The sequence below is a fragment of the Beta vulgaris genome, chromosome 8, assembly GCF_026745355.1.
Source record: "Beta vulgaris subsp. vulgaris cultivar EL10 chromosome 8, EL10.2, whole genome shotgun sequence".
In the NCBI taxonomy this organism is placed as follows: domain Eukaryota; kingdom Viridiplantae; phylum Streptophyta; class Magnoliopsida; order Caryophyllales; family Amaranthaceae; genus Beta; species Beta vulgaris.
Window position 1 is genome coordinate 48,784,038 of NC_079209.1, and position 12,588 is coordinate 48,796,625.

At 33.8% G+C, this 12,588-nt stretch overlaps 1 protein-coding gene and 1 pseudogene across 1 annotated transcript; both read right to left on the reverse strand.

Moving 5' to 3' along the window:
- Positions 1 to 4,505: 4,505 nt before the first annotated feature.
- On the reverse strand, positions 4,506 to 6,490 carry LOC125492710 (NAD(P)H-quinone oxidoreductase subunit 2 A, chloroplastic-like; annotated as a pseudogene).
- Positions 6,491 to 7,305: 815 nt separating this feature from the next.
- LOC104883440 (metacaspase-5) lies at positions 7,306 to 11,531 on the reverse strand. Its single transcript, XM_010667970.4, has 2 exons — positions 10,953 to 11,531; positions 7,306 to 8,421 (listed from the first exon to the last, which is right to left on the reverse strand). The coding sequence occupies exons 1-2, from the start codon at positions 11,296 to 11,298 to the stop codon at positions 7,508 to 7,510; spliced, it is 1,260 nt and encodes a 419-aa protein (XP_010666272.1). The 5' UTR covers positions 11,299 to 11,531; the 3' UTR covers positions 7,306 to 7,507.
- Positions 11,532 to 12,588: the final 1,057 nt, after the last annotated feature.

A 12,588-nucleotide genomic window follows, 5' to 3' on the forward strand; every position in this document is an offset into this window, starting at 1 on the left:
GCTTGATCTTTAGCCCAATATTCTGATTTTCTATTCATGAATTTGACATTTGTGCCTCATCATTTTTTTTTCATATATCCCACCTTATCTTCATTTCCCTATTATTATCCTTCTTTTCTTCACACATTCATCCAAAGTTCTACAAGTGCTTTTAATCTTGATTCATGGTATATGGAGCATAGACATATTGATAAGATGGTGAAAGAAGAAGACGCATTAGTTAAGGGGGAACATGAAAAGGTTGGAAGAAACACTAATGCTTGAAAGAATGAAAGTACTGTTTCATACTGTGCGGGCACAGTGCCATGAGATGTATCTAGAAGAAAATGAGGTTCGAATTAACTTATTTCACCTTTGATATCTTATTGATTGACTCTAGTAATATTGTATGGTCTGACTCTCTTTAAAAAAAAAAAAAAAAAAAGAGAGAGAGAGAAGAAAGAAAAGAAGAGTAAGACACTTGTGTTAGATAAATCTTAGAGTTCAATTTCTAGATGAAAAAAAATATTATCAAAGGTTTGAAAATCATTATTTTGGATTCCTGTATATCCGAAGATTAGTTCTATTTGAAAGGAAATAGATTGTTCAGTGGCACACACAGTGCCACAGTGAAGAAAGTCTTAGGATGTTTATTTGCGAAAGTTGAAAATATGAAAAAGGGTTTAAGCACTTGTTGATCCAATTGCCATTTCAAATCTTTAAGCTTGCATTACCTATCTCCATCCTACATTCTTAGCTACTAACCATGATCCTTCATGATTATTTCTTGCTTCATAAATTCGGATTGTGAGTTGGATTATATTTTTGCTTAATGACTTCGGATTGTGAGTTGGATTATGACATAGCACCAGCATCCTTAGTATTTATTGCTTGAGCTACTTGAATTATTTTACAGACTATATCTCACTTTGACTTGCTAAACATGTTGATGTTCTCCTTTTTGATAATGTCAAAAGGGGGAAGATGGGTATAATACTTAGACTATTGAATGAAATTATCTTGGTTACCAAGTTACTTGTGAAAACGTATGTGAATGATATTATGTTGTGATTAATGATGCATACTTTGAGGGGGAACAAGTGATTATCTAACAATATTATATTTATGGTTTGTCATCATCAAAAAGGGGGAATTTGTTGTGCATGTAATATGTTATGTTTTGATGATGAAAATTAATATAATATGTTATAGTATGAAAGTATGTAACAGTTGAAACAGATGCATGAAGAAAGGAATTAATAAATGAAGACTTTGAAGAAAAGAAGAATCAAGATTGAAGTCAAGTTTATATGTTCCTTAGAATAGTTACTTTGTGTAAAAATGTAATAGGCTTGAATTAGGTGATATACTATGTGCTAATATAGAAATATAAAATTAGTATAATTATTATTTTCTTAGAGTTAAGAAAATAAATAATTGTATTAATATTATATGTCTATATAAAAAGGAAATTAGTTTATAAAATAAGATAAAAGATTTTCATAAAAAATGTTTTAGAAAAAGAATTTTATAAAAACGTGGTTTTAGAAAAATATTTTTATAAACGTGTTTTATGAAAATAAATTTATGAAAACGAGTTTTAGAAAAGAATTTTAGTAAACAACGTAATTTGGTTTTCAAAAAGGATTTGGAAAATATTTTTTGATAAAAACAGAATTTTAGTTGAAAAGAAAATCTAATAAGAAAAAACTTATCTTTTTGAGATTAAAGATAAAGATAGAAAAAGATAAAGTTTGTTTTTCTAAAAAGAGAGTTTTATCCCTTAAATTAAGGATTAAAAGATAAAGATATTTTTGAAGGATTTTCGTCCAAACCAAGTCTTATAAAAGGGATTTATAATTCACTTTTAGATCTCACCAAGTCTTATAAAAGGGATTTATAATTCACTTTTAGATCTCACGTTTTCAGAGAGAAAAATCGGAGATATTAAGAGCTGAAAACTATTTCCTTTCGCACAGAGTATAGCACTGTTTGAGTCAGATTCAAGTAACGAATATACGAGTGTAATTGTCCTCTAAATTGCTTGACTAAGAAGCACACAATTGAGGGTCGTTTTCTTTCTGTAATTTCACCATTATAGAGAGTGTCAACACTTAGAGTTAAGTGTTGGGGGTCACTACTAGAGTTAGTAGTGAGGGAAATCTTATTGTATCAAGAGGTTGATATTTTAGGATTTAAAGAAATAAAAGAGTTTTTGTTTCTTGTGGACGTAGATCTCAGAGGTGAGATTGAACCACGTTATATCCTGAGTTTGAGTATTGATTTAATATTGTTTTAGTTTTAATTTTCGCAAAAACTCAAATAAGAGATTTACGATTATTTCGCACAGTGGCTGGCACTGTGCAATAACAAAGGTTTTGCGAAAATCGATCAAATTTCGTCACTCAATTCAACCCCCCCCCCCCCTTCTTGAGTGTCACCTTGGGTTCTAACAGTAACCTTGTTTAATCTTATGAGTAACCTCGTTTAATCATACTAGTAACCATATTTATTTATACGAGTAACCTCATTTAATCATACGAGTACCCCAATTGTTCACACAATTAACCCTCTATTTATTAGTACGAGCTAGTAACCTCATTCGTTTATAAAGAGCAACACTATTTATTCATACTAGTAAGCCCATTTAATCATATGAGTAACCTCATTTTGTTCACATAATTAACCCCATTTTATTCGCATAAGTAGCCCCTATTGTTCATACAAGTAACCCCCACTTATTAATAAGAGTAACCACATTCGTTCAACAGGAGTAAGCCATTTGTTTATACTAGTAACCCTCATTTAATCATATGAGTAACCTCATTTTGTTCACATAAATAATCCCATTTTATTCGTATCAGTAACCCCAATTGTTCATACAAGTAACTCCCACTTATTAATAAGAGTAACCTCATTCATTCATAAGGACTATATCAATTTATTCATATACTAGTAAATTCATGAGTAATCTTATTTGTTGACATAAGTAATCTCATTTTGCTTATAAGAGTAACCACGTTTGTTTATAGGAGTGACACCCTTTTATTGTTAAAAGTAACCACATACTCATGCAAGTAACTCCATTTGGTCATAAGAGTAACTCCATTTGTTCATAAAGGGTTTGTGCATAAGGGTAAAGTTCAAAAGTTCATATCTCACAGCACACTTAATATTTTGGGAAGATATAAGTTGGAGATGAAAATTTGGCTCGATAGCTTTCCAATGTCTGGTTAAAAGCTCGATTCCGATGAGAAACGAGTGAGATATGACCATTTGAAAATGAACTGACAAGGTGTCGCGCGCGTGGCCACACCTGTAATTTCGCGTGTGGCCGACTACACACAAGACGCGCTGTTCCGCAATATATGTTACACTTAAAACTCATACTCTTTCTCCTCTCAAGTGGTTCGGCATTTACACTCTCCTTGTCGTTGGGTCTACAATAGGTAAATCAATAAAAAGAAATAGGGAGATTATGTACAATATATGTATTTATTTAAAATAAAATATTAATTAGGGGTAAATCTATCAAAATCTCCTAAATCGCAATCCCAGTTAACAATTTCAGACCGACAAAACATGTGGTAATTGTCAACTAGTCTTGGAAGCATATCCTATAAAAAATTTTAAAAAAATGTTCCCAAGTCCAATACAACTGAATTTTTTCCTTGGATAATGCAAAAGTGGGTTTTAATTCCCAAAATATGTCCAAAAAAATTAAAATTCCTTGCGTACCGTCCATGTAGGACGGCACGCGAGATTTTTTTTTTTAGTAAAACCGCTACTTGCAGTAGCGGTTTACAAGTGCCGAGAATTTTTTTTTTTTTTAACTTAGGTAAAACCGCTACTCGGAGTAGCGGTTTATAAAAAAAAAATAAAAAATTTTTTTTTTTTTTTTTTTATAAACCGCTACTCCGAGTAGCGGTTTACTATGCAAACTGATATCTGCTTACCATTTTTTGCGCAGGTAAACCACTACTCAGAGTAGCGGTTTATATTTATACACCGCTACTCAGAGTAGCGGTTTATTTTAAAATTAAACCGCTACTTTGAGTAGCGGTTTCCGTGGGTTAAAACAAAAAAAAAAAAAAATTCTCGCGTGCCGTCCTACGTGGACAGTACGCAGGGAATTTTAATTTTTTTGGACATATTTTGGGAATTAAACCCACTTTTGCATTATTCAAGGAAAAAATTCCAATACAACTATACAAAGGAGGATCAAAAAGAAAGCCTTGTATAGTGTGTGGCTGAGTGACTCTATGCATAAGCACAACATTCGGCCTAATAATGCCTATGACATCCCTCGATATCACGCCAAGTCGCCAAGGACTATGCTGGCAAACTTGTTACAGTCGGTCCATTTAATACAATTGTTACAATCGGTCTTTTGCTCTTGGGCCTTAATCTATCTGACCCACCAAAGTTAGAGACCCAACAATCTTGCGTTTATTGATAAATTTCAAACATGATATCATAACGGAGGGTCGAGATGAGAAAAAGGTAAAGATTCTTTTAGACGGAATTAAGGGCCTGTTTGATTCACTGAACTGGAATCAGTAAATAATAACATGCAGCTAAGAGTTCAATGGAGAGAGAGTAAGAAGATGAATCGGGGACTCCATTAAAACAGTCTTAAAAGAAGAGAGAACGAAAAAAAAAGAGTAGTTAAGAGTTCAATGGAGAGAGAGTTTTAGACCTTCCACGCAAATTAGGGTTTGAAACTTGAGGGGAATGGAGTTAGAAACTTATGGGGGGAGGGGAGATTGTGATTTTAGGGGGATGAGGTGGAGATAGATACCCTTGGGTATGATACTTTACCCTAAATATGCCCAGCCAAACAATGGAATGGATGTCATTCCATTCCATTCCATTATATACCCCAACCAAACACCCCCTAATAAAGATTCAATTTAGTTACTAACCTTTAACAGTTTTCATTTATTTCAGTTTATTTCAATTTGATTCAATTCAGTTCAATTAAAAAGAATAAAGTCTTAAATTGGATTTGAATTTTTTTAAAGAGAAAAATAATTTTCATTAATTAGTACATTTTTATGGACATAACCGTCTAATGATTCTAGATGGGCCTAAAGGAGGTAGCACCAAGAATGATGAATCTGTCAATACATGGAATCACACTTGTTTTTTAGTGGGGGAATTTGGAAGGAAAGAGAAAACTTATACCAAACATGAGAAGTTAAGGTTTTTTTCCTTTCTCTTCCATTCTTTTCTTTTCTCTTCCCTTCCTTTCTCTTCTCTTCTTTTCCTTTACTAAAAATGAACCAAACACACTGTAAAAAAAAAAAAAAAAATACTACATGGAATCGACCCGATCATCAGATTCTAGATTATAAGTTCATAATCCTAGCCCATTCCCATTTTGGGCGGAACATATCTACTAATTCTTTGATTCCAGATAGTAAGAGGTATCTTAAACTAAGAAATAGACTCTAGAAGCTAAAAAAGGGTATACTGGGCAATTGTAATAATCGGGTTCATTGATAATCCTGGTATAGTAGATGCTATCACACATATAATCATATTCAATTCGATGGAATTCTTTGATCTTAAAGGGGATCTTCTATAATTTCGCACATGAGGGGTTATTTCTTGGTTTCGTCTAGTCATTAATAATTATTTTTAGATAATAGTAGATAGAAAGAACGCTCGTAAGGAGTCCTATTAAAACCAAGAAATATAGGCCTGCCTGCCATCCACACCATAATAGATAGAGTTTTCCGAAAAAACCTACTAGTGGAGGAAGACCCCTAGGGATAAGAGGCATAGGACTAAAAGAGAGAGCCAAAAAAAGGATCTTTTGTGTATAATCTTGCATAATCTCGAATGTTATCAGTTTCAATACGTAGACCAAATAATACAGTGCAAGCAAAAGTTCCTAGATTCATGGAGATATAGAACAACATATAAGTTATCATGCTTGCATATCCATCATTTGAGTCTCCAACAAATATTCCAATAATTACATATCCGATTTGACTTATGGACGAATATGCAAGCATACATTTCATGCTTGTTTGAGTAATATCAATGAGATTCGCCAATATCATGCTAAGAATATTTAGGATTTCCAGAAGAAGATGTCATTCATTTGATGAGAAATAAAAAGAAATATTGAAGATTCGAGTCGCTAAAGCTCAAGCAGCTACTTTCGAAATAACAAAAACAAAAACAACGACTGGAGTGGGAGAATCATAGTCGAAAAGAGGATTCTCACTTCTTTCCTCTCATTCAAAACCGCGCATGAGACTTTCATCTCGCACGGCTCCTAAGTGATAAAAGAAAGAAGATGAGTTCTTCTTTTTTTTTTGGTTACCTTCCTCGCGTATGTATAAGACCAAATCCGTCCGATTTCTAGAAAAGATTACTAATCCTTAACTTTTCAAGGAATCCTTCATAAGTGGTTGCGAATGTTCTTTCGTCTTACATTGCTTTAAGCTATTTACCATTTTATTTTACTATTAACCTTTACAAATTTAACCATATACATTTTTTAGGAAAAATTGACAATAGAGGTTTGAACTTTGGGTGATAATTTTTAAAAGGTCTGAACTATTGATTAACCTGTGTAGGTCCCAATTTTAGAAGGTCTTAACTTTTAGCGGGCCTTAATGACTTAAAATTGGGTTAATAGATCATCACTTGTAAAACTTGGGTCACATCAGAAGGGTTAATTGAGGGAGGGATGTAGGAACTAGGTGAAATTTAAAAAAAAATCTTCAGTTTTAAGTTGTCGAGGCCTGCTAAAAGTTAAGACCCCCCTAAAGTTGGGACCTACACATGTTAATCAATAGTTCAGACCTTTTAAAAGTTATCACCCAAAGTTCAAACTTTTATTGTCAATTTTTCCTTGTTATTGATATGCAAGAAAAAAACCAGCTGTAATGAAATGTAGTCTGATTTATTTACAAGTACAGATTTAGAATAACTTTTCATAATTTCTATTAATATATAATTAGAAATATTAATGATTTTTTGTTCTAAAAAGTCAAATTACCTAAAAGGGAGTGAGCAACCACAGGTCCATACCAAGTGGATTCTAGCCTCACGTAAGCAGCTCCCTGTTTTTCATAATTTCTATTAATATATAATTAGAAATATTAATGATCTTTTTGATAGGATCCTCCATTTCATTATGTTACAAAGACTTGTTACTTTCCCTTCATCATCAGGCCTTAGTACTACAGTTCTTGCAAAATTGGTGATTTCACCAGGGTTATTGACTTATTGTATTAAGCACTAGAATTCATCAACGTATCATCACTACAGTTGCAACCAACATCAATCTCGAAAAGAAACACATAATTTCAAAAGCAGAAAAATTGGTTTTAGGCAATATATATATATTCATGAACTGAACATCAATTATTACCACATGACTCTCCACAAATGAAATTGTATATATTTAAAAATAACACCAGGCCAATCCAAATCAAGACCACGATTTTGATATACGCCATAAACCCATAACAATAAAGCAGACATCCAAGGCAAGATCAATCAATATTTAGCAGACGAAAGAAGCTTGAACATAGTCATCAGAGCAATAAAGTCCAGGGCGTTGAGTAAAACCTTGACGCTTGAGCAACTTCCTCGCCTTCGACACAATCTCTTCATTGGTAGTGTCTTCATTGGACTCCCTCAGTATAGTCTGAATCGCGTTGCTGAAAGCGCCATAAGCTTCATTTTCATTCCCAGAAGGGCTAGCATCAGCTGAAGTCTGGTCAGTCTGACATCCACTAAGAAGTATCCCATGTCTAGGCAAACTCCGTTTATCTGCACCTGCATAAACATCCTCCTTCCTCTCAACTTCAGCATCTTCAGCAGGTTTAGCATAATCCTCATCCTTCTCGCCAAGCTTCTGCTTAAAAAACTCCATTGCGAGTCCCCCAACTGCAGCTAGGATCTCCCCACTGCCTCCTTCTCCTCCACCATGAAGCTTGTTTAGGATGACTTTCATGAACTTCTTAACCTTTGGGCTAGAGTCTTCCCCAAACATGTCAAAGAGGGTAGGTCGAATTTGCCCAACATCGATGTCATCCTTACCTGTCTTTGCCTTGAGCATCTCAATGAGAGTTGAAAGGGGAAGTGATTTACTTTTCACATACCCACTATGTCCTTCATAATTATCTTCGTCAATTACCCTGTAGTCAGGCTCATCGTGCCTGCTACGATGATGAGGTAGATGGATTCCACGAGATTCAATTGCATCAGAGACAGATTCCCTCACCTTTTGCTTTAAGAAACCAGATAAGCTGAATCCTGAGGATCCAGAGCCACTATGGCCTTCGCTAGATTGTGTGCTTTCTCCTATTTGCTCTTTTGCCCCGCTAATTAGGCCACCACTGTGACACGAATCTGAGACTATTGTAATTCGGCAACCATCAGGGACTTGGCACACCAATTCCTTGAAATCTTCATCTGCAAAAATTGATATTGAAGTTAATTAATTAGCTACTTAGCCTTTGTGCAAAAAAGCAGATTTTGATCCAAAACCACAAGCTTGAGCTTTAAGCATCATCTAATAGGAGTTGCAATGTGTAATTAAAGTCATCAGATATTGAGAGTTTGGCAATTACTTCTAAACACTTCTAAAAGGTTATACAAAGACCAATTTGATGATCATAAGAAAAAAATCACCAAATAAAATTCAGCTTCATAAATTGATAGTAGATCCATCTCATTTAAACAACATATATAAAAAATGCTAGAGAACCTATTTAAACCTCCAATCTCCATATTAATTACTCGATTTTGTATAATTAGAATCAACTTTCAGCTTAGTCAGTGGACAGCTGAAAAAGCTATAAGCTTAGTACAAGCAACGAGAAAGGCTTGGTAACCAACGGTTTGAGTCCAAAAAAGACTCAAACACCCAAAATAAAACACAATGGTACCATTATAACCTGACATTACCATTATAACCTAGCATTGGTACCAAGCAAATGTCAGCCACACGCGCGTGAAATCTTCCAACGCATAAAATGACCAAATTACCCCGTTTGAGTCCCCTAAGAGACTCAAACGGTTGGTTGCCAAGACAAGCTCTACAAGCAACTATGTCTTCAGGAGAAGCATAGGTGCACAATAGCCAACCAAATTGATTTCTAATGGGAAAGAACATTGGATTCGCTACCCAATGCATCCATTTGCATCCTTGGCTTGTATCCACACTTCTGTGGGTCGAGTCTTTATGATATGATCCCGAAATTCTACTTTTTTTGCTTACTTAGAGGACATCCAAACCAGGCATAATTATTCAAATTAACAAGCAAGTAGTTACTTAGAAGTAACCTTAGGCCAATGACATGTAACATTTGGTTATCAATATTTTCAACTCATTTCTTGCAACTTTTGTTCTCCATCCGAGTTGACACTCTATTACATAACACTTAGGCTATCTGATAAGCCAGAGAGATCTCTTCTTTCCCCCACTCACCCACGCTTTGTCTTCATTCCTATTCTTTTTCTTAGCTTTGTTCGTATCCTATTCATGGTTTTTGTTCCTTATATTTCCCTTTCATAATTTCCTGATGTGCATTTTAGTAATACTGGGCTGATTATTCATAGTGTACAAATTTCAAAAACTGATTGAGCAATTAGCATTCCTTTCAAGTAAAATTAGGATCTACCTTTAAGAGAGCATAGGTTGCGATTATTGCCAATCATTATCTCATAAGACAGATGCCTTGTTTGGTCATCATCGTTATGTCTAAACATTAGCATTTTGCACAGCTCACATATATTGTCCAGATCAGAATACTAAATTGCAGGAAGAGACTAGGGAGGAGGATTATAATTATGCAACTGCATCTGTTATAGGACAATTTTAAAAAACAACATTTCAGCATAAAACTAAGCAATTTTTGAGGGTAACTGACAGCTAGTTCACCTAAGATCTCTGTACACATCTGCAGACTACGAGTCAAACATGCCAGTGCATTTTGCTAAATGCAAATTATCAACTGCTAGTTACTAATTTATTTCTACTTACATGTTCTTCGCTCCTGTTTTTCTCATAACAAATTATTTGTCACTTACAGTATCGGTGCATTATTCGTAGTTTGATCAAGATGCCAATACACTATGACTAACACCTCCAAAAATGTGTAAACAGCCTTAATACATATAGTTGATATGGCTCCAATTCCAAAAACAGGGTGAAAATGAGAAGGAAATGAGTGCTAGGACCAGTTTCTTTAATTTTTAGACTAGTAATTTGACCAAATGGAACAACTAAATACTTGCAACTTTCACGCCCAATCTCGTCTTTAATAGATTTCATCAATCTTCAGATGGGTTTAAGCCGCACCCACCATATTAAAAAGCTTGTATCACTTGCAAGGCTAAACAAAATTTCACCCTACAAGCAATCTTAATAGATGAAGTAGTCGAACTCTTATATTGTTAATCCTATTCATAAGTTGGCTTTGTTTCGTTTTCTCCCATCATATTTGAAAAAGTATAAAAGGAGAACCTTTTATATCATTCTATTGGTATCAAAGTTCCTAGTATCAAAATCTATGAAGCACGGGTACGCTTGTTAAGTATCGTATCTCGTATCCCGTATTCATATCCGTGCTACCTAGATCAAAATGTACCCAACATCTCGAACATACCCCTACGTCACAGACTCATAACCCCGTGATATGAATCTCTAAACACCAAAATAAAATATTCATCTTTCAACTCATATATCTAATATTCATTACAAATTTACAACTGTAAATTACTGAACAAAAGAATATTCCCACTTTTCAAATCCCAATAAACCTCGAATTTAAAAATCTCAACCAACAAAAACAATCACCAAAAACAAGAAGAAGTTCCAACATTAAGTCAAAAATTCATCAACACTTCAAAAACACACAGATCAAACTAAAAAAAAAAACCATCAATCTGAAATCAAAAACAACAACAAAAAAAAGATCAAAAATTTAAAATCTGTATACCTGTAATAAGATTCATATCACAAGGAACAATACACTCATCATAACCAGTATCATCTTGTTCACCAGTTTCAGCCGGTAATCTGGTACCATGACCACTATAATGAACAAAAAGAAAATCACCCGGTTCAGCAGATCGGACCAAATTTTGAAGCGCACGTCGAATATTTTTTCCGGTCGGTTCAGTAAAAGACCGGTCTGTATCAATCAAAATAGTGATGTCTTGTTCGTCGAACCCGTAACGTTCTAGTAAACAAGCGTGCATTTTATGAACATCATTGATGCAACCTTTGAGTTCTGCTTTAGTTCCTGGGTAATTACATCCAATCAACACTGCTTTTTTCCCCATTTTTTTGTGATATTCTCTCTCCTCTGGAAGTGTGTTTTTGGTTAATTGGTTGAGTGGAGATGAATAGATGATTGATTGATGAAGAAGGTGGGTTTTTATGGGTGATGGGGTATGTTTTTGTTGTCAATTTGGACTGTTAAATAAGTTTAGTTGACCACTTTTTTAATTGTTTTGCAGTTTTTTTGCCTCAATGTATTTGCTGTAACGTAATTATTGTTTTTGGTAACTCTCAATTATTTTGAAGGAATGGTTGCTAATTTATTGGTGGAATTCAATTGATGTGGAGTTTCCCCTGAAAAAAAAAACAATTTTGAGTTTATTAGCATTTATAAAATGTGGAGTTCATGTCAAATACTGTAACGGGTAAAATTAAGAAGAGGAAACTCAACACTTAGGTTATGTTCTTATGAATTTATTTTTAGTTCGAGCAGTTCAATTCAGTTAAGCGCAGTCCAGTACAGTTTAGTAGTTTCCTCTCACAAATTTTATTTAGTTTACTTCAAATCAGCAAAGTTCAGTTCAGTTCAATTCAGCCTAATTCAGTCCAAAAAAATACGATCTTACACATAAAAGATGAAACTTAAATACTACTTTCGTCCCATAATATAGTTCATGTTTCTATTTTGAAGTCAAACATTAAAAATTTTGACCAAATTTTCTCATTAATATATAAAAAAACATACTCATGTCGGGTCTTGTTAGATTCGTCTCAATATCCACATTCATAATATCAACTTTTATAATTTTTACTAATACAAAATAAAAGATATTGTAAGTCAAAAGGTACGTCTTGGATATTGTGCCAAAAAAACAAGAACTAAATTTTGGGACGGAGGGAGTACTATTATTTGTGTTAAAAAAATAAAAATAAATATTAATTTCTATTATATAAAAGAAGGGGAAGCAATGGTGTCCAATAAAATGACCCCCCTTACACTTGCTTACTCACATAATAAATCATATAATTAATAGTAATAAAAAAAATCATATTCAATAAGTCATTTCCTCCGTTTTCTAAAGATCTTCCTTGTTACTGTTCCTACAGATACCAAGGAGGATCTACTTGTGTGGGGTGTGGGGTGGGTAAAGTAGGAGAAAGAAAGGAGTTAAGATAAATAAAAAAAATAAAAAGAGGTTAAAGTAGGAGAGAGAAAGGGAGTAAAATTGAATTAATAATGTTATGGTGGACCATATGATATTGACATAAGAGGGTAAAAAGGGAAAAAGAATTTCTAAATAAGGAATAAAGTAAAAGAGGGAAGATCTTTTGGAAACGCACTTAAACGAAAA